The 25,844-nt window shown below is 44.3% G+C and overlaps 1 protein-coding gene across 1 annotated transcript in view; it reads right to left on the bottom strand.

Moving 5' to 3' along the window:
• The window catches only part of Arsb (arylsulfatase B), a 139,338-nt gene extending 128,533 nt beyond the window's left edge, over nt 1–10,805 (bottom strand). The window contains exon 1 of the mRNA XM_051172240.1: nt 10,392–10,805. Within this exon, the coding sequence (XP_051028197.1) occupies nt 10,392–10,682 (291 nt within the window). The 5' untranslated portion in view covers nt 10,683–10,805. The remainder of the gene's footprint in view (nt 1–10,391) is intronic.
• Between the last annotated feature and the right edge of the window lie 15,039 nt (nt 10,806–25,844).

Here is a 25,844-nt window from a genome sequence, read left to right as displayed (position 1 = left end):
CCATTCAACTCCAAACTTATTTTCTTGCTTCCCGTTTCTTGGGAGGTGAATTAAGCACCTCCATCAGAACAAGTCACCCCTGGGTCCCTCGTGTTGGAGGCACATGCTCAACTCCTGGCCCTCCTGCTAGCTATTCTAAACCTGACCCACCCTTCGTTTTCCCCTTAAATGAGCACAGTGACGGAAAATAGCCCCGTTGTGTCCTGGCTGCATGCTGCTCTGACCCCTGCCTCCTTGCACACTTAGGCCAGGAGATCCTGTAACTCTCCCCACTAGTATGCATGCCCCCTCCCAAAGCCCCCCTCCCACTTCTCGCAGGCCTCCCTCTATCTGCCAGTTCAGTGACTGGAGTCCACCACGGCTGGTGGGGGCAAGCTGGAACAGCAGCTGGTGAGGCTGGATTTAGAAGGACCTTCATGGCCCCAGGCCCTCTTCCTCTGCAGAGCCTCCTGACAGTCTTGAGGCAAACTTGAAGCGTGAATCACGCCACTGCCCTGAGCTGCACAGCTTGTTTCCGTATTTCCTGTTCAAGGTTCTGTTTCGGGGGTGAGTGAAAAGCCCTGAAAGTGTCTTGTCTATTTATCAATGTGATTAAGAAAAATGTGCCTGAGGTCCCCTAGGAAGGAAGCTCGGGGTCATCTTTCATTGTCTGTCTTCTCTGCCAAGGTTTATAGAGTTCTGGTGTGGAGTGACCTCCTCAGTCCCCATGGGAAGAGCAAGTTGAGGACTAAAGAGAGTTACTTAGTGTTTTCACTGAGACCTACCGTTTTTGTTACCCTTTAATCTTTCTTCCTTCCTTCTTTCCTTCTGTGTTGTGTGTGTGTGTGTGTGAAACAAGGTCTCACTATGTAGATCTAGCTATAGACCAGACTGGCCTTGAACTCACAGAGATCTTCCCGGGTGCCAGGATTAAAGGCGTACTACACCACCACGTCCAGCCTTTTCAAAAATTTCTTTAACAAACCAGCCGAGCACTCGACCATTGGGCTACATCTCAAGTCCTTGCTTGTTTGCTTGCTTGCGACAAGTCTTGCTTTGTAGCCCAGGCTGACCTTGTATTATTCTCTATGTACCTGAATCTAGCCCCAAACTCATGGTCCTTCTGCCCCGGCCTCCCAAGAGCTGTGATTCCAGGCAGGTGTCCTCGTAGCCAGCTCAGTGCTAGGACTTGAACTAGGACGCTGAGCTCCTCGTATTGGAGCGCACAGCAGGAACATCTGCTTAGCTGTTGAACACTGAGCGCTTCTCTACACCAGAGAGAGTCAGAGGCAACCTAACAGAGGAGTGAGGCCTGGGGACACCAACCATTGACACTTGTGCTAGAGGACCGAGAGGTAGCTCAGCAGTTAAGAGCACTCGAAGTTCTTGCAGAGGACCTGGGTTCTGGTCCCAGCACCTACATGGTGATTTGTAACCACCTGTAACTCCAGTTCAAGGGGATCTGATGCCCTCTTCTTATCTCTGAGGGGACCATAGGTACCAGACACACATTACATGTGTACATACGTATAGGCAAAACACTTATACACATAAAGTAAAATGAATTGTTTTGTATAAAATTTGTGCTGGGACCTATAGAGATGGCCCAGTGGTTAAAAGTATTGGCTGCTCATCCAAAGAACCCAGGTTCAATTCCCGGCACCCACAACTGGGTGGCAGCTCACAACTGTCTGCAACGACAGTTTCAGGGCACCAGACACAGACATGACACATAACATGCATGCAGGCAAAACTCCCATGCACGTAAAAATAATTTTTTTATGAAAAAAAAAATACTGGGAATACAGACATATAATGAATAGTGTATAGTAAATCAAGTCAACTTGTTAGAATTTGAAAATTTAGTATTTTCAGGTTATTTGTTTGAACTAAAAACGGTATAGAAATTCTACTAAGAAAGATGAAAAGTTTGAACCAAGGACAAATGAATATAAAATCCTTTTCCTTATAGACATCACCAATAAACTAATAGAGGGCCTGCCTAATAGAAAAAGTGTGGGAGACAGGAAAAGAAAAAACAATCTTTACATTAAAAGCTTCTAGACGCATTTCCTAGACACCATTTTAAAAATAAGAATGCTTGGCTCTGTTGTTTTAAACAAGATCTCAATTGTCCTATTTTTACCAGTAAACACTCAGGAGCCAGATGCCAGTATGAAAGCCTGCGAGCTTAGAGAGGCAGAGAAAGCACCCAGCTGACCTTCCTCCTCAGCTAGCGTCCCCAAAAGCAATCCTCCTTCCCCATACTCTTTCAAAGACACCACAAATTTAATGTTCCTCCCTTCTACTTCCTATGCATCTCTCTAACCGTCCCCCTGACGTCCTCTCTGGTTTTTCCTATGTTCACTCCCTGTCAGCTGGTTGCTTGCTTTGCATCTTGATCTATGGTTGACCTTATTTAATCCTGTTTACAATATGTAAACAGAAAGCTCTTGGATTAAAGGTGTGTGGTAGGGCTGAGCCACACCACAACTAGAAACAGGTTTTTCCAGGAAACAACACAGTCTTGGGGTTCATGTTGTGATCAGATATCCTAGAATAAGGCTTGGCAGTACAGCCTTTAATCTCAGCACTCTGGAGACAAGAGGCAGGTGGATCTCTGTGAGTTCCAGGCCCTGTCTCAAAATAAAAATAAAATAAAAGGAAATAAAAGTCACATAGATGTTGATTATAGCTCCTTAAAATACACTTGTGTAAAACAGTGTTAGACAGGACACAGTCTTTAGGATATAACAATTTTAAGTGTAGCATTACTGTGGAAACAGCAACAACCAGAGCTGAAGGCTTAGCATTTTTACCTTAAAGAGAAAGCTTTAGGTCCAGGGAGACCTAGCCTTCCTTGGAGCTCCCAGCATGCATCTGGCCCTTCAACCCCCTCAGTCCCCGCCCACCCGCCATCTTCTCTGTAGTTTTAGCAAAAGCTGATTCCAGCCTCAGGGGCTCTTACTCTTACCGTAGCTCCTTAAACGCATTGCAGGATCCTGACTGTGGCATTGAGGCCTCTGTCAATTTTGCCTCCTTGGAGACATTCTACTCTATTTTCAACTCTTATTGCCAGGCCCCTTACATTTACCTTCCTTCCTTCGTTCATTTATAGGCACTCTTTCATGCCTCTCTCCATCGCGCCTTCCCCTCACCTCAGCCAGATCATAAGCGCCTGGAGATCCCTACATTCTATCTAGCACAGTGCCTGATGCAACAAACTTGCTCCGCAAACGCCAGTTAAACAAAGACTGAATAGACGTCGTGTTTCGCGGTGACTGGCTACATGCCTGAACAAGACAAGCATGTATTCCACGTACACCAAAGGTCTAGCCTGAGCAATTAAGCAAGGGAATGTGATGAAAGATACTCAGGGTTGAAAGCAAGCAAGAAAAGTGCTAATCCAGGAAACCGGGAATTTTACAATCGCATGCATGCACGCACGCACGCACACAGTTCCGTGAGGATTGCCAGTGTAGCCACATCAGTTGTATTTCTGTAAAATTAGCACTAAACACCTGAAAATGAAATTAACAGAGCAATTCCAATCACAATGGCATTAAAAAAAAAAACATGTAGAAAATAGCATTTACCAACGAGCGGCAAAATCTGTGCACTGAAAACCACAAACTACTTAAGGCGTTGAAGGGTACCTGAAACATCAGAAAGAGGGCGCCAGCTCAGGATTGGACGTGTCCTGTTGTTAAGGCGAGACTACAGAGCTGTGTGCTGCACCCTAACCTCTGAAGCAGACAAGTGGATCCTAAAGTGCACACACAAATAGGAAGGGCTCACAATCATTAAAACCTTTCAGGGAAATAAGAGGAACAAAACTTATACTTCCTTGTTGTGGAACTCAGTATAAGGCTACAGTCACCAAGACGGTATCATCTCAGCATCAGGATAAACATATAGATTGATGGGAGGGAGGGGGATTAAGAGTCCAAGGTCAACGAATTGATGCTGATTGAGGGAGCAGAGATAAAGGAGTGAGCATTCTTTTCGACAAACAGACTGACCCCACATGTCTACACCATAGTGACATACACAAAAGGTAAAAGCTATACAACTCCCAGAAGAAAATATAGAGACTAATAGATCTAATATTAGGTGATGGCTTTTATGTGTAATATGAAAAGCATAAGCTACCAAACAAATATTTATATTACATTAAAAAAATGAAAGTTTGTTCTCTGTCAAAGGACACTATCAAGAAAGTAACAAAAACAAAACAAAACAAAACAAAAAACCAAACATCTGATCAGGGCTTACTCTCCAGAATACACAAAGAACAAGAGCCAGCACTGAAAGTTAAGCAAATAAGGCTTAAGAGATGTCCCCATGGTTAAGAGCACTGGTGCTCTTGCAGAGAACCTGGGTTTGCTTCCCAGCACCCATTTGGCAGCTCACAACCTTCTGTAACTCCAGTGTCCTCTCCTGGCCATCTTGGGCACTGCACTCATGTTCAGACTATGCATATACAAACACACATAAAATGTGCTTTAAACTTTTTTTAAAGATTATTTTTAATGTTCAAATATATAATAGTTATCAAAATTATAAATGGGACCTACATGCTCAAATTTTCAATTTTTGCGGAACGGTTCTACAAATGTGTTTTAAAATGAGCAAAAGGACAAGATAATCGATCTTGCTTTCTTTGATAAGAACAAAAGGCTGGAGACTATGTTTGCATCCATTATTGTGTGACTGGTTAAAAATGTGATGTTCTTGTGATGAAATAATGTAAGGACATACATGGGGATGCTATTTATTTAATAATATGTAATGTTGTCAAATGTTCAGCAATATTAAACATGGGCACAGAAGGATGAAGAGAATGTTACCATTCAAATAAACATAATGGGACGTTTACATATGCATCCGTTCAGGCACACGGTACTTCTGAAGGACCGTGCCACTCACAAGCTCATCACTGCTCTGCACACTTCCCTGTAAGCACGGCAACTGACTATTGGGAGCTGGGTTGGAGTATAGGGAAATTTTCAGTGTAAGCCTCTTTTTGTAAGTTTCGAGGGCTTTACATTTATGTTTGTATAGCAGACTTTAACTGTTTTCACACCTCATACCCCTCACCTCATCTCCCATTGGAGCCCTTCTCCGAAAGTTCCCCTACCACACTCATGTCTTCCTTTTATGTATGACCCAATGAGTGTAATTAGAGTTTCTTGCCTGAGGGTGGGGTGGGAAGACTTTACTGGAATAGGGGCAAGTTACCAGGGGCTACACCATGTAAGAAAATAATACCTCTCTCCCCTCCCCCAAATTTGAATTTTTACACTTTGTCTTTTCTACTTAAAAATAAAGTATATAGACAGACTTTGAAGATACTGAATAAATGTCTGAGGAGAACACTAGCCTGGCTATTGGACTGAATCCCATCTAATTGTCATATTTACCATTAACCATCTCCCTTACCTGCTACTCAGTCTCCCCACTAGCCCCCACCCACCTCAGGCTCCATCAAATTTCCACCAAAATATGAGGGTGAAGAGGTTCATGTGGAAGAATTGGTAATAAACATCCCATTTAATTCTCAACAGTAGAATAAGTACTCTGTGCAGTGGGTAAGGCAGTGCTAGCAGGGTTTGTCTCTTCCTGTGCAGTGTGTAAGGCAGTGCTAGCAGGGTTTGTCTCTTCCTGTGCAGTGTGTAAGGCAGTGCTAGCAGGGTTTGTCTCTTCCTGTGCAGTGTGTAAGGCAGTGCTAGCAGGGTTTGTCTCTTCCTGTGCAGTGTGTAAGGCAGTGCTAGCAAGGGGGATCTCTTCCTGTGCAGTGTGTAAGGCAGTACTAGCAAGGGGGATGGATCTCTTCCTGTGCAGTGTGCAAGGAAGTACTAGCAAGGGGGATCTCTTCCTGTGAAGTGTGTAAGGAAGTGCCAGCAAGGGGCATCTCTTCCTGTGCAGTGTGTAAGGCAGTACTAGCAAGGGGCATCTCTTCCTGTGCAGTGTGTAAGGCAGTACTAGCAAGGGGCATCTCTTCCTGTGCAGTGCTAACAAGGGTCATCTCTTCCCTGCAGTGTGTAAGACAGTGCTAGCAAGAGTTGTCTGTTCCCCTGCAGTGTGTAAGGGAGTGCTAGGCCTTACACATTACCAAAGAAGGATTGGTGAGTAAAATAATACACCCTTTCCCCAAGAACACAAATCATTATGGTCAAAGAAACTTGATACTAGACAGAGCACTGGAGCTTGGCCCGGGCCCTGTATCTGTCTATCTATGAGGAACTGAGTGCAGCAGGTCTGAATCTGACAGGGTCAAGACTGAAATCTGCTTCTCTCATTCCTACACATTTTCTGTATTCATCCCTTTGGAATGAAGAATAAGACAAAACAAACAAGCAAAAAACCAAACAAGCCAGAATAAAACCAAAGCTCAAGAGAGCAAAGTTCGGTTAGCCTGGACTTTTTCTGGCTTTTCAAATGGAAAGAGGTTCTCCAAGCAATAGCTCTCCAAACATTATTATGATTGACACCCTACTATAGAAAGAGTTGTTCTACATATGGAAACGGCTGAATGTACTCCTGATAAGTCTGAATTGACTACATTATTTATAGAACTGCAACAGGTTATCAGAAGCAGAAACTATCCCTTGTATATTACTCATATTCGATCCCATACAGGTTTACCAGGTCCGTTGGCACAAGGAAATGAGGAAATCGACCAATTATTAATAGGGAATGTGCTCGAAGCCTCAAAATTTCATGAGAAACATCATGTTCACGGTAAGGGTTTGAAGAAAAGGTTCCCTATCTCTTGGCAACAAGCCAGAGAAATAATTAATCCTATGTGTTCACTGTATAATTAAAACCCTTTACCTGCTGGAGTTAACCCTAAGGGTACAAAAAGGAATAAAATCTGGCAGATGGATGTGTTTCATTTTGCTGAATTTGGAAAACTAAAATATGTACATCATAAATATCCGGGATTTAGATGGGCAACTGCCCTACGTTCAGAAAAGGCTGATTGTGTAATTACTCATTTGTTGGAAATAATGGCAATTATGGGAATACCTGCACAAAAAAAAAAAAAAAACAACTGATAACGCTCCTGCATATGTGTTTCTTAAGATGAAGAAATTCTTTACATGTTATAATGTTAAACATATTACTGGTATACCACACAATCCAACAGGGCAGGCAGTTGTTGAAAGAGCTAATCATACCTTAAAAGAGATGCTTATTAAACAAAAGGGAAGAGTAAAGAGCCCAGGGACAGATTAAATAGTGCTTTGTTGACTTTAAATTTTCTGAATGTTGGTGATGAAGGGACAACAGCAGCTGAGAGACACTGGGTTATAGAAAAAAACTGAGGAATTAGGACAATCAATTTACTATAAAGACTTAATGAGCATAGACTGGAAACCTGCAAAGTTTTGAGATGGGGCTGGGATTATGACTATATTTCTACAGGGAGTGAAAAAAAAATATTGTTGCCAACAGAATTTACAAAGATTAGATATGAGCAGGAAAAGACCTCTTAGTACATAATACATGAATGAGTTTGTACAGCAAGGGAATAATAAAGGATACCTGGTCCTTATACCATGCCATTCTTTCTTACAGCTTGGATATTACAGCTCAAACAGATGTATAACATTGATGGCTTACACCTGCTCAAAAACATAGCAGATGTTTATCTTTAAATAATTTGTACACCTTGAATCAATCTCTCTCTCTCTCTCTCTCTCTCTCTCTCTCTCTCTCTCTACATATATATATATATATATATATATACACACACACATATACATATATATATATGTACTTATACTAATACTTGTGAAAGTTTGCTTATTTTCAGAGCAAAAAACAGATAATTATAAAGACAAGGCAGGTAGCCCAGGCGATTCAATATCAAAGACTGCTTCAGCTACTGTTTCCTCAAGAAACTGCATGCATATCAACTTTAAAAAGGGCTAGCCCCAAGGATCGATCCAAAATAGACTGGACAAAACTAGCTAACTTTTGCAGCGCTTGGCCAATATCTTATTTTTCTAAGGGTACCCAAATTCTAAAATTGGATATTTGGAAGATACAGAAAAATATTTTCTTGTGGTGCTTACAATGGTGCTAAACAAGAAAAAATGTTGTTAGTTTTGAATTATTTAAATATAAAAATCACTCTGTTCTGATTAGTTTTTGAAGGATATGAGAAAGATACCCAGAATTACCAACATGTAGTTCTGAAAGCAACGCGCTCATTCTTAGATGCTGAGAGAGGGTACTGTTAAACCAAAGGAATCTTTAATAGGATCCCATGAATCTTGACAGACTATAATGGGAGGGGGAAAAAAAGAAAAACAAACAAACCACTGTTTAAGTCAGCTCCTTTGAGATGTCAGCCCCTGACGGTTCTGAAGTATACAACTTCTCCTTTTCCGTCACTTATTAACCACTTTTTAACTTATTAACTCCCAATACTCACGTATTTTCACGTGCTTGGTGGCTGTAGCACATGAGGGGGTAAAAGTAATCAATCTGCAGGTGAGGTGCGAGGTGCAGTGTTTGCTGTCTTCTCCCAGTATGTTAGGAGGATGTTACACAAATGAACAAGCAGCCCCTCCGTTATTTTGTAACACGAGTTCAGTTCTTGCTGTTCAGGGCAAATGCAGAACAACTTTCCCCTACTCCTGGGGAATAGTGTGCCGGGAGATGCTGGCCCTGGCCTGGGGACTACTGATTACACTTAGCCGCATAGTCGATCCCCTGGAACGCTCTTACAGCTGGTGGGGAAGCAAACCATACTTTAGCTCCAGAGTAAACTCTGGCTGCAGATGTTTCTGGGTCCCTCAGAAAAAACAGCATCTTCTCTTTTCAGCCTTTGGACCCTGTTGGAACCTTTACCTCAGTCTTAGACCATGAGGCTCGATCTGAAAGGTTATGGGAACCCACGTGTAGGAGGGCAGCAAGTATAAGATGCCTGTTGAATACGCAGTATGCTTACAATCTATCACACAGTGCACTGCATTGTACTTGTATTTACTGCTGACCCGTGTTTCCTCGAATAGCTGCTATTTGACATCTTTGGCTGACTTACTCTGACTATCCATATGGCACCATGTTGTCTAAATCTTCGCATGAAGAGAGGCCAGGAGATTGTGTGATCGTGTGTGTGTGTGTGTGTAGAAATAGATGCAGCGATAGATAGAGACGGTAGAGACAGAGAGAGAGAGAACACCAGTACCCAATAGTAACCATTAAAACTTACTGTATTTAATTTGGTCATAATCACATCAGGACTTTATAAGCCCATCAACCTCAGAATGAACCGGGGAAGCCTAGTTTCATGGGTCTGACATGACTAGTGGATGCAGGATTGTGATTGATGGATAGCTGTGTGACTCCTCCACTGACATCCAATTTAGGCAAGTTATCTATCTCCTCACCTGTAAAGGGGGTTCGAGATAATTACCTCACCGGGTGGGTGTTGTTGTTGTTGTTTTATTAAGTTTAACGACAATAATACACTACAAAAACGTTCTTAGTCATCTAACAAACACAAAAATCTGTGGGCAAATGCATCATTAATCGCAGACACTTTTCTAAAGGGACAGTGAAGATAGCCGTATGGGCTGGATTCACCCTCAAATGTGGAAGGAGTATCAATACCCCTATGTTTCATTCTAGGGGTGCGGAGAACCTGGAAATGACTTCCATCGTTGGTCGTGCACAGCAGGGAGATGATCTAGAGGGCGGCGCTAGAGTTTCCAGGTGTTGACATACAGTTAGTTACAGGCAAGCGGGTAGCTTACTAAAGGAAAGAGAGACACAGAGGAGCCTAGGCTGTAAATTGTCTCAGCTGTGGCCTGGCTCTCAGGCACAAGGAGGACTGAAAGAAAGGTTAAGTCCTTTCACTGTCCCGCCCTCATCCCCGCCCCCTCCCGGCCCAAGCTCTCACTTGCTGAAGGCTTTTCACATGATGTTCTCTTTGTCAACAATCCCAGCCTTTCTAGCGTTTCCAAGCTAATCTCTAAAACTCCCATCGTGGTTTCCAATTCTCCTGACCTAGGGACCACTGGGGCACATCAATTACCAGGATCCTCCCCAAAGCGGTCTCTCAGTTTAATTCCACTCTGGACCTCCCTCGGCCTCCTTCTCCTCCATCCTTCCTCCTCAGGACCCGACCTATCTTTCTCCTTGGGGGTTCACAGACACTGCACCTCGAGTTCCCAGAAACCCCCTCTCCTCTGACCTACAGAAAACGAAAGCCAGTCCAGCACACCACCAGCAAGAGGAAACCAGGCATGCGCAGAGGCCACGCTGGGCACCAGCCTGGGGAATCCTGGGCAGCGATCGCGGTCGGACTGAGCCCCCTGGGTGACAACGCTCGGGCTCACGGTGCCACGCGAGACGGAAGGCCCAGGTGGGCCGGGGCGGAGGCCGCCCAGTACCTGATAGCGGCCGGTGAGCAGCTGGCTCCGCGAGGGCGTGCATAGCGGCTGCACGTAGTAGTTGTCCAGGACCACCCCGTCGGCCGCCAGCGCATCCAGGTGCGGCGTGCGGATGGTCGAGCCGTGGAAACTCACGTCGTTCCAGCCCAGGTCGTCCGCTAGCACGAAGACCACATGGGGCGGCTGGGAGGCCCGGGAGGCCCATCCCGGCGACAGTAGCAGCAGCAACAGCGGCAGCTGCGGCCCTGGATCTCTGGCCCGGCTCCCCCTGCATCCGCTCAGCCTGCCCATTCTTCGCAGCCTGTGGAGCCCCAGCTGCTGGGACAGAATGGGGAACTGAGTGCTTGGGACCCCGCAAGATTACAGTCACCTGGGCGGGCCCGGGGCTGGGGAGGGCCGGCGTGCGCGGCCTCCGCCTCCCGGTGTGGTCCGGGGGAGGAGCCGGCACAGAGCAGAGCGTGCCTGCAAACTGCTGGTGCTTCCAAAGGCCCAAAGGCCTGTTATTTTTTCCCAGCCATGAAGTTGAAAATCACAAGTTGCAACGTGTTTTCACAGACTTTATCTGATTAAATCTAACCATTAAATCTAACTGCAACCTTGAAGGCTAAGCACTATTTTTAGCGACCCCTTCTACTGCAGGAGAACCCAGCTCCTGCCTCCACATTCTCTGTGTGTCTGTCTGTGTGTCTGTCTCCCTCTCTCTCTCTCTGTGGTGCTGTTGTAACCAGCAACTTGTGTCTAATTCAAAGCCATAGCTTGGGGCAGGTGAGAAAAGAGAGAGCCCTGCAGATGGTGTTTCCGATTAATTTATGAGTTGTGTGCCCATGAAGCCACTTCCTTCCCATTAGCAGTGGGCCAAACAGGGCCTTCTTTTTGGTAGTGGAGTTTCATTTCAAGTTCTGTCTCTGTCTCTCTCTGTATCTATCATCTCTATCACCTCTCTCTCTCTCTCTCTCTCTCTCTCTCTCTCTCTCTCTCTCTCTCTCTCTCTCTCTCTCTCTCTCTCTCTCCCTCCCACCCTCCGTCCTCCCCCCCCCCACCAGGTGTGCCTGTAAGAGACTATCTGCTTACTCAATGTCTAGAGATGAGTGATTAACTATTAGGTGGAGGGAAAATATTGCAGTCCCTAGAGAACACACCGTCTTGGGCTGAGACCAGATCCGTAGGAATTATTTTAGGGCGTTAGAAGCTTCAGATGAATGAGAGCCTCGAAAAGTCACTATTGCTGATAAACTCGGAAGACTTCTGCCACAGCTGGTTGGCGTTTCCTGTGGTCCTTATACCAGTTTTCGTTTCTTTATCGGTTTCTTCCTTAGTTAGTTAAATAAAATCTTCGGATATATTCACTTCTGCCTTTGTGTGAGAGTAAATGTTTTTCCTTTTTTGGAAAACTTAGCCTTAAATATGCTTCTCTCTTAACACAGTTAACATTTTTTTCTTTGAAGTGGAGAAGTACTTCTCATCTTTAGTAAAATGTAGCCGGGAAGTTTTTAAATTTCGGCATTATAAAACCCAAGGAGAATATCTTAGATAGCTTCCTCCAGCTCTGCCCTCCTGCCTCTGCGTCTTAATAGTGTGAGGAACTGGGATTACAGTCATATGCCACCGTCCCAGACTTTTCTTGATAAAAATCAAACAGCTTAAGACGAAAAGCCCTCCTGTAATTACTACTCCTGAAACTAAATACACACCCCAGACTCCCCATGTCCTCCATGTCCAACTCAGCGTGCAGGCTGGTGATGCCCGGAAACACGCAGATGGATGAGACACTAATCACCCATGGCATACATACTGCGCCCAATAGTTATTTTTTTTTTAAACTGCTGGTGTTTGCTTGGTGTTTCTTTTGGATTTGACTCAAGCAAATCTTTCCTATACAAAAGCTCAGGAAAGTGATATGGGTGCTTCCTGGTGCCTCAGACAGACAGACAGACAATTGGTTTGCTCTCTTGTGGGATCACTGCATTACCGGCCTCAGGTCCCCACTGCAAAGTTATCATTTCCCGCTTGCAAGGAGTCCTCAAACTATTGCTTATTGGTTTTCATTTCTTGCAGGAATAGATTATAATTAGGATGGCTACCAATGGTGACTTTTTAATTTCCTTCTGAGTTTTAGTGACCTTCTGAGTCTCCTATGTATTTAATTCACTATGAACTCTTGAATTTTTGTTTTGACCAGTATGCCATAGTCCTTTAGCATAATCATGCCCCCATACACACACACACACACACACACACACACACACAACACACACACACCACATTTAAATATATATAGCCAGGAGTCATGTGGTTATTTCTATGCCTAAATTTTCTCCAATTTGGCCACAGAAGCCTCTGTGATCTGGTTCTTGTGTCCTTTTGGCTCCTCCTTTTTAATCTCTAATTTCATCATTAACTTTTGGCACAATAAGATTTCCTAGGCCCGTTGTGTATTAGCCCTCGTCTAATTTGGAATTGGGTATTTCTCTAAGGAATGTGTCTGGGTGGAAACCCAAAGTGGTGCCGAGGTGTGTTTCTTGTCTTGTGTCGTCATTGCTTCCTGGCTCTCAGAAGGTGGTCAATAGCAACTAGACATATGTCTGTACACTGCACTGAAGTTCTCTGAAGAAACCACACCCCTGTTGAAGTCCTGGCAGCTAATTACTTAGAACTCTGGGATTAAGGAGAAAAACAGTGTTTCCAGTCAAGAGCTAAAATCATCTTGGGCTACCTTCAGCCACCCTAATAACCATGTATTGTCAATCTCTGGGTCTGAAAATGTCTTTGCATTCCTTGGGGGAACTCTTTTGGAACACAGTAACTTAGCAGAGCACTAGCTTCCCCCCAAGCCTAACCTAAGCTAAGAATGTTACAAGACCACATGCGAAACCTACAGAAGAGAGTCTCTGCTGGACTGTAGTCCACCTACCTGATGTCCCCCGATATAACTGGAAAGTGCCTTAGCTTATGGGGTTCTTCCATCTGTGAGCTCTTCTGCAGTGGTACATGTAGGATCTGTGTTCCTGAGGCATGGACAGTTCCTACTCTGCTTTGAATAAACTAGCTGCTATTCACTTTAGAGCGAGAGCCGTGATTTGCATTCAGTGCATACATAAGTCTTTTGTATACATACCCACTTCCTTTGTCTGCATGTGTCTATATGAAGCCATAGGTTCACTGTGGGTGCCACTAGCTCTATTCCCCTCCCCATCCATATGTGCCTGGGTTTGAACAGTTTCACTACCACCAGCAACTAATAACTACTGTGCTGAAGGCAGTTGGGCCTGTTCTTACAAAACCAACCATACTTTTTGCAGCAGCACCACACTTTGGAATCTGCCCAAAGGAATTAAGATTGTAGGCCCACATAAAAACCTGCACCTATGCTCACAGTGTCACCAAACGGGTTTGGCTATGTGCCATTTGAAAAGGCCGGTTGTTCAGGGACAAACTATTGGAGCAAGAATAAAGACTGCCTTGGGAAACCACAAACCAAGAAGGCGGGAGGCTATCACGACCGTCTTAAGTCAGCCTGGATTTCAAACTCCCTTATCCCCAGGTGAGGGGACACAAGGGGTACAAACAAAATTGAGCAGATACCTGACCCAAAGATTAAAGTGTAAATCACTCTGATTCTTGACCTCTAAAATTAGCGATTTAAAGTCAACCGCAGCCAGGACTGCAGACACACATTTTAATCACAGCACTTGACGGCAGACACAGGTTGGAGGCCAAGCTGATTGGGCTATAAAATGAGACCCTGTCTCAAAAAAAAAAAAAAAAAAAAAAAATCATTGTAAAGTGTGATACTTCCAGATGCTGAACTATTATTATTGCGCACTATAAAAGAAGCCCATTTGTGCCTCAAAGATATAGATACCACTATTATCATATACTTTGTTTCCATAGAAACTTGGGCCTATTTCAGGTTGTTCTTTGCTATTCCACTGGCTTTATTTACCCATGGTTTGTATTATTTGTGTTACTGAGCCATGCATAAGCTTTGCAATATGTGATGCTAGGAGCAGTGACCTCCCACCGCTTTGTACCTTTGGTGTTTTCCTAGTTATCCCTGCATCTTGCTTTCCTGTGTGATCTTTCATATCAATGTGTTTGGTCTGGTGAAAGAGTTTTGGAGCTGGGTGTGGTAGTACACATCTGTAACTCCAGCCTTCAGGAGGCCAAGAGAAAAAGATGGTCGGCTCAGGGCCAGTACAGCAAGTCTTAAACTAAGTAAGTAAAATGTTTGTTGGTGCCTTATTGGAACTGAGTTGTTTCTACGTTAGTTTGCAGAAGCCAAGCTCCCCATGATACTCAGTTGTATCTGAGACTGAGAGGGGCCATGCCGCTTCCCAGGGCCTGCTTTTGCAACCTTTAGGAGCACATTAACATTTTCCTCTGACGCTTTTACATCTTTCTTATTAAATCAACTCCAAAGTACTTCATCTTCTCTGCTGCTGTTGAAACAGAGCTGTCACTACCATTTTATGTTTCAAAGTGTTGTCAGTTATGTGCCTGGAAGTTTTAATCACTTAAAAAGGTAATGTGGAACAAGTCCCAATATAGCTTTCCTTGAAATTAGGGAAAGCTAGGGATGGCGTGTTTTTATTTTCTGCAGGTGTGTGTGTATGGGGGGAGGAGTGGGGAGACAGGGAGACAGAGAGACAGAGAGAGAGACTGGTCATCCCTAGGGATGGATGCACACTTAGTTTTTCACCATGTATCTTACCATACCTTCAGTTTTGAAAAAAAAAAAAAATCTCTGCACCTAAGTAGCTATTTCTTCTTGTCCTACTCCTATCAACACTGTTAGGAACAATGACGTTATTAGATGTAACAACACAGTTTGCAAACTGCCATGAAGGAGTCTTTACCTACACTAGGGAACCACACACACAGCCATGCACTCCCACTGTCTCCGAGCTACAGACCAGCAAGGTAAGGTGTGAGTCAGAACGCCTATGCTTCAATGCTTCTCCTCCCCAACCGTTGTTTGTTTCAACACCTTTGACTATGCTAAGTGCCAGCCACAAAGACCAAGCAGCCCTAACACCTTCTGTCTGAACTCACAACCAACCGTTGGTGCTTGGTGCGTATGAAGAAAAGCTACCCAACTGAGATAAGACTGGTAAGAGATATCTCTTCAGTGAGATAACTGACCTGCATGCCCCTGTGGTAAGTTGTGGTTAGCATTACTCACCACTCTGTTCCTGGCTGCCACAGTTAGGCCCTTGAGGATCAGAAACAGGACTGAAGTCTGTTCTAAACTGCTTTCATGATACACTAGGCTATAGACATTGGTGTGGGAGGCATTTACGACTAAGGAAAGGCTCTCATGGGCTTGTAAATCCCTAAAACAGGTGGCCGAGGAGTGTCCTGAGGTCCTTTGGCCCTTCTACCTGCTGTTAGAGTGTTACACTTGCTGGTCCTCCTGAAACAGGAAGAACCCTTGAGCATCCATACAGCATATTCAATAGCATATTATAGCATAAAAATTCTCATAAGCAGTGGCTTTTATTGTTTATTGTTGAATTTGTTCTCTTTCTCTCTCTGTCTCTGTCTCTGTCTCTGTCTCTGTCTTTCTCTCTCTCTCTCTCTCTCTCTCTCTCTCTCTGTGTGTGTGTGTGTGTGTGTGTGTGTGTGTCGGGAGGGAAAAGGTGAGAAGAAAAAAGAAAAGAATAATAATTGCCTTTAGCCCTCAGTCACAGTCATAGGGGAGGGGAGTAAGGGGAAAACTGGAGGGCGGGAGGAATGGGGGGATACACGGGATGAGATAACAATTGAGATGTAATATGAATAAATTAATAAAATAAAAAAGTAAAATAAAATTGCCTTTAGCTCTAAGACTCTCCAAACTTACGAAGTGGGCAAGTTTGAATAAGGGCTGAGAGTGAAGTTTCAGAAGGAAACTGCCTTGACCCCTTCATCCTGCCCACTGCTTACCATCTCCAACCTCAGAGCTGGAGCCGAGAGCAGAGCACGCTCTGCCCTGAGAAGGCAATCTGGCCTTGCAGGGCACTGGCGGCAATGGATCCTAGAAAACAGAAGGTGATCCTCTCTGCTTGACCACAGCCTGGCCATGGCGGCAGCTCTCTTCTCGACCTAGTTAGTATGTGCCTTCTACAACTCATGGACCTTTGCATCCTTTTGTGCCCTTATTTTGTGCATAAAAAGCAATGTGAACACTGCTTATTTTAGGGGTAAGCCACGCTGTCTACACTTTATACCCATTTCTTAAAAATAAGCCACATGACAAATCTGTCCAACCATGTCAGAGTATACAAACTAATGTGAGCACATGTATTGAAGAGAACCATACTCTAAAACAAACAAACAAACAAACAAACAAAAAAACTCCACTACTAGGGAAAAAAGTGAAATATATGTGCTATTTTGAGGAGAGTCTTGAAAAAGCAAAATGTACACAATTGTGTTAAATAATATTAAAAAAAAATCACACAATGTAAACTATGTCTTTAAACTCCTAGAATTATTAATAAGAAATACCAGATTCAGTGTGTGTGTGTGTGTGTGTGTGTGTGTGTGTGTGTGTGTGTGTGTTCCTATTTGAACCTAAATAATAGTATATTTCACTTTGTCTTGGAGAAAAAAAAATGTTTGCATTATGGCTTAAGTGTAAAAAGTTCTCTAGAGATTTGTGCTTTGAAAACTTCATTCCCAGGTAATGCTGCGTTTGGGGACACTGTAGAGCCTTTAGGAGGGGCAGCCTAGTTGGAGGGTCTCTAGGTCAGGGATGAGCTTGAAGTTTATAGCCCAGCCCTGCTTCCTGTCTCTGGTGAGAGGTGTGAGCAAACAGCCTGTCCCTCCTATTACCACAGCCTCAAGCTAATGTCACCATATGCCTTCCCTCGCACGGTGAACTGTCTCCTCAAACCATGACCCCAGATCAACCTTTCTACCCTGAAGCCGCTTCTGGTCAGGTAGTCACAGCAATAAAAGTAATTAGTGCAGTCATAACGTAAGTAGACTTCTTCCCCCCCCACCCTCCCCCCTGCCCCGCCGCAGACAGGTTCCCCCACCCCCCACCCCCGTAGACAGTGTTTCTCTGTGTAGCCTTGGCTGTCCTGGACTCATAGCAATTCACCTGCCTCTGCCTCCCTAGTCCCGGGATTAAAGGCTCGCACCACCACCGCACTTCTTAAAGTATTAGCTCTCCCAGCACTCACTCCTTCCGACTGGGCATACGTGCTCCTCTTGACCACGAATCAACAGACATCTCGCCGCTGTCGCCCATGGTCCTCCTCATCTTTGCTCTATATCACAAGGAGCCGAAGCTTACACAAGAGCCCAGGCCTCGTCACCTCCTTGACATCCAGCTGGACTGAGTCAATGAGAGACTCTGGTCAGGGTTTGGGGGGCTGAGAATAAGAAAGCCTCTTTGGACACAGATGAGGGTGGCTACAGTAGGGTTGCATCTTTTCTATGGTTCCACCTGCTGCACGTGTCTGGTCCACAGGATCCTACGGAGTGCTGTGGTCTTCAGAGCATCTGCATCATTCTGCCTATAGGTTGAGTATTTACTGTTTGGCAAGTTAAGCTCGCGGAGAAGCCACACAGGGACGTCCCGCTCACCCCACTAGTTCAAGTGTTCCTGGTGAGGTCCCTTACTCAGCAAGCTGAGGAAGAGTTTTGCAGTTCAAGACCAGCCTGGGCAACTTTGACTCTGTCTTAAAGGCGGGTCTAAGTGGTAGCGCAGTGGTAGAATGCTCGCTTGCCGTGTTCGAGGCCATAGATTCAATCCCCAATACTGGAAAAAGGAAAACATTTTGGAGAACCACATGATGTGATTCATTTTTTAAAAATCTTTAAATATGACAGTTATTTTTTTCAGTAATAACATGAAATAAAACAAGAAATAGTAACTAGAAAAGAAATATAAAAACTGAAAATTTTCTATTGATGTACACATATATAATTATATCAGTAAAAAACAAATGAGAAAAATAAAAATGAAACAACTATTACGTCACAAAAGGGAAAAAAGAAGATACTATTTCTAAAATATATTTAAATAATATAGTTTTTTAAAAGGACAATTTTAATATCTATACATTCTGTTGCAACAAACTGGTCTGGCATGTGTGTAATGTATTTATTTACTTTTAAAATTTCATGTATGTGAGTGTTTAGTTGTATGTATGTATGTATGTATGTATGTATGTATGTATGTATGTATGAGCACCACATGGGTGCAGTGCCCATAGAGGCCAGTAGAGGGAGTCAGATTCCCTGGAGCTGGAGTTAAACACGGTTGTAAGCTGCCCTGTGGGTGCTGGGAATGGAGTCCTGGTCCTCTACAAGAACTCTTAACCCCTGAGCCATCTCCCCAGCCCCTCAGCCTTTCTGTCTTTAAGCCTCAGGGAGTTTCACAAAAGTGTCAATGACTTCAAAGCCACTTTCCTTCAAGTATCAGGGTTTAAGTGTCAGTGCGGCTAGATTTGCCCATTTACTAAAAAACCATTTTTTAAGCTTTTGATTTCACAGTTTCTTTTACATGAGCAACAGGCACGCCAGTGATTAGGGGGAAAAAAAAAACTTCAATCCGATGATAAATTTGGTGAATCTGCTTTCACAACCATACCACCATAGTCTGTGTCTTGGTTCCTTTGAGAACAATTCTGGATTTTTTTCCACTATCTCTGTACTTGAAAATGTCCTGGTTCATCAGAAAATTCAGCACGTGCTCCTTTGGTTTTCACTTGGAAAGAGGAAATCTGGGGCTCAGCAATTCAGAGGTCTTGCTGCTCTTTCAGGGGACTGGAGTTCAGTTCCCAGCACCCACGTTGGGTAGCTCACAACTGCCTGTAACTCCACGTGCGTGTGATCCAGTGTCCTCCTCTGGCTCCACAGGCACCTGCATACAGGTGGCAAACACTCACATAGATACATATTACACAGAAACAAAAATAAATTAACCTTTAAACAATTCAAAGAGTCTGGATTTGAAATATATTCAAAATCAGTGAACTATTTCACATATGATCCTACCATTTTTCTCTTACTGTACACATTGATGCTCAGTTTGCCTACTGTTTTATAATACACCTAACAGACACTCCAGTGACACAGAACAACAGCAACGAAGATGCTCACCTTCTGTCTCTTTGTATTTATAATCCTCTGCGGCTACTGTAATTTCCAATTTGGACGTTAAACATAGGATAGCTAGATCTATAGGACTTGAAGACATAAGCTCAACCTATGTAAACCTGAGTGATTCCAGCAGCAAAAAGTCACTCTAAAAACTGAATTGCATGGAGCTGGGAATATTGAGAACCCGTGAGAAAACTGTAACTATCCAAACCACCTCTATAAACAGTGCAATGTTCATTAAGACGTAGGAGATAGTTTGTCACAGTGGTATAAACCTGCCATTCTAGCACTTGGGAGGCTGAGAAATGGATCAAAGCCAATCTGGGCTATAAAATGAGACCATATCTCAATAATACATCAAGGGGACTGGGGAGATGGCCAGTTGGTAAACTGTGCAAGCATGTGGACCTGAGTTCTAATCCCAGCACGCACATAAAAACCATGGGTGGCTAGGCAGTGGTGGCACACACCTTTAATCCCAGCACTCAGGGAGGCAGAGGCAGGTGGATCTCTATGAGTTCGAGGTCAGCTTGGTGTACAGAGTAAGTTCCAGGACAGCCATAGCTACACAGAGAAACCATGTCTCGAAAAACTATAACCGAAACCAAACCAACCAAACAAAACTAAGGGGAAAAGTGACAGTGGAAGACACTATCGGGTCAAACACGTGAACTCTTAAACACCCAAAGATGGAAATAATCAAAAGTGTTGGTCTGAAGCCAATCATCTGTGTTAATCATAACCACATATTGATATGGATGATCAAAGACAGCCGGCTTTTGTCTTCATCAGTTCCCTAAAATTGTTCGTGCCACTACTCATCATCAATAACCACTCTGCTTAACACGTGCCGATTTTTTCAGGCTTTAATCTTACGTGGCGTCTCCTTTTCTTCCGATGTGAGTCATACAGATGTGTATGGTTAGAACTGAGGCAGCTTTAACAGAGTCGGAAAAGAGAACTAAGCTATTTTGGATGTTCTGGCACCTGCCAAACTTCTTAAGTGATCCAGTAAAACAATTGCCCCAGCTTCTGTTATTGAGTTGTTGTTGGTTTTTTTTTAACTGCAGCCAAATGTTTGCTGCTAACTGACACTCTTTATATTCATCTTATTCAAAGATTATTTTCCCTGGAGTTAAAAAAAAAAAAAAAAGTATGCCCCACTTCTCTAACCCCTTGCCTTGTTCAATTTATGGTGTGGTCTGGCTTTTCTCGTTACTGGTCCCCTATAACTAACTACTTGTGCTCACAGCACCAAAGAAGTTGATTCTAAGGAGCACTTTTCAGCTTTTATTCTTACTTGGCATCTCCTTACGTTCTGCCCCCCTTTCCTGTCCCCTCATTCTCAGAATGTTTTGTCCATTCGACATTCATGACGCCATCAGGTTTTGTTTTGTTTTGTTTTTGTTTTTGTTTTTTATTTTTTGAGACAGGGTTTCTCTATATAGCCTTGGCTGTCCTGGAACTCTTTTTGTAGACCAAGCTGATCTTGAACTTACAGAGATCCACCTGCCTCTGCCTCCCGAGTGCTGTGATTAGACGTGTGCGCCACCACACCTGGTGACAGAGTTGTTTTTTAACTGAAGAGTTATCTGTTCTTTTCCTAAATGCTTGCCTAAGGCTTCTGTAACCTGGACGGGCCAGGAAAACGGTGTTACCAGAGAAACCTCTTATTTTCCCTAAGAAAGAAAGTTAATAAAACAAAACAAAACAAACAAAAACAGACTCTGAAAGAAGCTTAAGTATGATTTTATTAGTGTCTGAGAGAAAGTCAACAGAGTGGGCAAACTTCCCTTGGCAGCTTCCGGGGGAGGGGAGAAGAGAGAGAGAGGAGAGTGAAAGAGAGAGAGAGAGAGAGAGAGAGAGAGAGAGAGAGAAGAAAGAGAGGCAAGAGAGAGGAGAGAGGGAAGGAGGGAGGAAGAGAGAGAGAGAAGAGAGAAAAGGCAAAGCCATGCCACTTGCAATTGATGTCAGCAAGCACTTGCAGGGTGGAAAGGAGAGGTCTTGGGAGGAAGAGAAAGCCCGGAGTTCCAGGAAATGCATGTGTAGGCTTTTGGCCAATATCTGAAGGGAAGAAAAGGCAAAGTCAGGATTAGGGAAAGGCGCCAGGCTCTGCCGTGCAGCTTCGTGGGAGTACTTCAAGCATAGGTGATGGGCAGGCTTCTGGAGGGCTAAGTACCCAACCACATTAAAGGGACATTTAGTCCTCTCCACTCCTTAGCACATCTTCAAGTGAACTAGCTTCCCTACTCAGCTGATTGACAGGTCCAGCCGCAATCCTTAAAAGGAAAGAGTAGTATGTAATGGTTTGGGTATCTTACTGTGAAGTCTCCACTCAGGGCACAGGCCGACCTTGGGTCCTGTTCGTTTGACCAGAGGAAGTAGCTTTGCTTTGAAGGGTCTCAACAAGGAGTCACCTCTTTGCACTGTAATTTAGATCCTAAGGAGGGAGCTCCACTCTTAATGTTAACAAGAAACTAGAGGTGGGACTTCCAAAGCCCACCTGGAGAGAGGGGTCCTCCCCAATGGCCTCCAATATGTAATGGGGGTGGGGCAGGGGTGGGGTGGGATGGGCTGGGGTGGGGTAGGGGTGGGGGGGGGGTGGGGCAGGGGTGGAGGCTTGCCTAGTAATCCCTGCTTTCCCAGGCCCAGCTGTATAGAACAACAAACTGTTCACTAAGCTGTCAGTTACACATTTGAAATATAGGCGTGGCCGGTGGATGGAACGGGAGCTGTGCTTCTCCGTTGGTCGCACGCCTTGGGAAGCAGGTCTGGAGTATCTCAGTCCAGAAGCCTCCGTACTATCCACTACCTCCACGCTCTGTAGCCTCCAAAACACTCCTAAAGTCTCTCCATGGAGAAAACGCGAATTAGTACACAGTCCCCTTGCCACTCCTCAGACCTTACTTTACTATTTTCCATAAAAACATGAGCTAATTTTATGACTCATTAGTGGCAGACAGATAAAACTGGGATGATAATTTGTACATTAAAAAAAAATTAAGATCCATTTAGTTAACTTTATATGTTAAAGATTATTTTTTTTAATCTTTCAAGTTGATTAAAAACACCACACAGTAAAGTTAACCAGACCGGAAGTCTATATACGGCAATGAGCTTCTGTTCAGTTACAATAGGCATTAGGGACAGGAGGTCATTCCATGCACTGACGCCTCAAAAGGACAGAATTAACTCCATTCTCTTCCCCAGAACCTGGTGTTCTGAAACATCTTTGCTTTCGCAGCTGCTCTTTCCTACCCCTTCTCTGCTTTCTTTTGGTTCAGTTTAAATACACACAAAGGGCAGGGCCACAAAAGCCCAGAATCTAGCCTGCCTTCTCCTCCACATCCTCCACACAGCAAATTTCAGAAGGTTTATAATCCCCTTTCCTCCTGCCTGTTCTCCTTTATCCATAGGAAAGGAGAGAGAGAATGAATTCCTTAGGATGTGACCATCGGCAACACAGTAACAACATCCATAAACATCATCCCTGTACCTGAGTCTCTTGTAGCCCAGGATGACCTTGAACTCCCCATCCTCTTTGCCTCAGCCCCAAGTTCTGGGATTGCAGGTGTGTGCCACTAGTTGCAGCCATCAGCCATCATAAGTTCTTTTTAGATTGAATCTCCCATATAATTCTTCTACACACCTCTCTGGTACCTTTACATTTGTTACTGTATTTATTTGTTCGTTTATGTATTTGGGAGGGTGGGTCACGTTGTGCTACGGTGCCTGCAGAGAGGTCAGGGGATAACAGGTGAGAGTTGGTTCCTCCGCAGGCTGTGTAGCTCCGAGGGAATGAACTCAGGTTGTCGGGCTTGGCTACAAGCACCTCCGTCTGCTGAACCATCTTGCCCACCCATTCCGCTATTTTCAAGAATGCTGACCGTCTGCTACTCAAGAGCTCACCCTGATCCTAGGCCCGGTTCTCTGGGATCCCCCAGCACATGATCCGCTTTCCGGAAGTGGCTACACTTGGGCTCTCCCTTCTACCCTCACTCTCCCCTACCCCTAAAGCTGAGCATCAAACCAAGGGTCTCGTAGGTGGTTGCAAAGTACACTACCGCTACCCCATAGCCCTGGCCCATTATACTTTTGATTTTGAGACCAGAGCTCACTAAGTTGCCGAGGCTGGCCTTGAACTTGGAAGTATACTGCCCCAGGCTTCCAGGTAATTGGGATTATAGGCCTGAGCTGCCAGGCCTGACTTTACCTGGGCTCTTATGGGTCACGGAACTCATCCAAAAGCTGACTGAGGGGCCATTGGGAGCTCTCCTTCTCTTTTCTCTTGGGGCTCCTTTCTCAGGAGCTCTCACCCCCTGCTGGCTTCATGGCTTCCTTTTCTGCGCTCTCTCTTCAGCTGCAAGTCTGCGTGCTCACCACCTTGTCTGTGAGCCGCCACAGCTGCAGCTCATATTCCCACGGGGAGAAATCTGCTTGACTCACCTTTCTAAGGCTAAGCTGGGCTGTGTGTGATTGATTAGCAATGGATCGCTTGGAGCACGGTCAGAACGCTGGCTGCGGGGATGGAAGTGCAAGGGTGACCTAACTTCTAATAGCACAACATGAGCAAAAAAAAAAAAAGGGAACCCAGGCAAATTCCTAGGAAGTTAAGACGCAGGCTTATACTGATGGGAACAAGCAAAGAAACTTGTCCTAAGTGCTGTTATTTTGTTTTCAGACTCCATTTAATCATAGGGGGAAGCTAAGTTCAAGGTCCCAGGCCCTGGGGAGCTGGGGGACTTCCCAATAGTGGAACGGCTTCTGTTATCTTCTGTTCCGGGACACAATGACTGTTCCTAACCACAGCTCCCTGTTAGTCATCCTTTGTTCCTTAAAACAGGATTGTTCCTAACTACAAGAGAACAAATGGGTCTGATTGGTTGGGCTATAAAACCTACACTCTGGGTCAGTTGACACAGACCAACCACCTAAGGAAAGCTCTGATCCCTAATTCCCGATTGGTGGGAAAATGTAACTATAACTTGGCATAGATGTTTGTGGTTTTCAGGCTTATTCTACCCATAATAACAGGGCTCAGGGTCACAGTTCAGCTCCCCAGTCTCCTCTGTGGCCCCGATCAGTAGCGGCCACTACAGTAAATTTTTGTCATCTACATTAACCTGGTGTCTTGAGTTGTGCTGGGTCTAAGCCGACCCCACGTCAATACTATAGAGTAGACTTCTTTTCAAGTCTCAACGTCCTGTGCATTTCACTGTTGTACTGGGTTTTTGCTTGGTTTGGTTTGGGGATTATTATTATTATTATTTAGTGTCTTATTCTGTAGCCTATGCTGCCCTAGAACTTCAGGAAATCCTCCTGCTTCTACCTTCCGAGGGCTAGGATGACAGGAATGAGCCACTGTGCCTAGCTATCAATACTGTGGTATCTACATTGCTTCTTGTGCCCATCGGTAACACAGGCAAGGACAGGAAGTCAGCCTTCCTATTCCTATGCATGGGCTTCTATCAGCAGAAATGGGGAACCGGGCTCAAGCCTGACAATGCTCCTGATAATCGGGAAGTATTTGCAAACAAAGGTCGCCTCTGTATGTAAAAGGACATACCAAAGGGAACAAATGGTAGGCGAGAATCTTAATATACGATTACTCTGATGAAACGTTTAAGATGTAAATTTGATGTCATTTCAAAGCTTACAGGGTAAGAACTAATTTTAGAGTCTATTTTTATTACAGCACCCTTAAAAGCTTCATGTCCAGCTTTCTTTAATACCTAGGGAAAGTTCAAAACCATGCAGTAAATGCATAGATGTGTAAATTAATCATAAATGATAAACCACCTTTAAGCCCCTTTGGATTTATTCGATCAACTAAACTCTAATGATTTTAAGAAGTATATCAAAGGATTATTTCTCAACTTCTTTTTTTTTCCCCCTTGTCACCCACAAGGTTGAGGGTAATCCTGCTAGCTCTGAAGCTTTTGTTTGACCTGTGTTGTCAAATGCTTTGTGAAAAGCTGCTCAGAAGGGTACCATGTGATGTCAGCTTGCATTAATTCTTTCTCAAGAAGAGCCGCTCAGTATTCAAACTGTGTCTGTGCTGGCATAATCTATTTAGTCCTCAGCTTCGTTTCTGACGATTTACAAGTACTGTTTCCTTGGGAAGGCTCTTCTTCCTGCAAGCCCTGTGTAAGAGAGTGCCTGGGAAGGGCAAGTGTGATGTCCTTAAAGCCGCTTTCCACAGGAGCCATTAAGAAACTGGTAAACATTTCAGAGGACTGCAGGACAGTGTACGTGACAAACTAATAACAAAGACTGCTGTTTCCCATCGTAGACATATTGTGAAAAGGTAAAATCATCACTTATCCACCTAAGGAAAAAATTCTCAATAAAGCAAAT

Source organism: Acomys russatus, chromosome 30 (assembly GCF_903995435.1).
Source record: "Acomys russatus chromosome 30, mAcoRus1.1, whole genome shotgun sequence".
NCBI classification, from domain to species: domain Eukaryota; kingdom Metazoa; phylum Chordata; class Mammalia; order Rodentia; family Muridae; genus Acomys; species Acomys russatus.
Note: the sequence above shows the minus strand (reverse complement) of the source record. Positions and strands in the feature narration are given on the sequence as shown.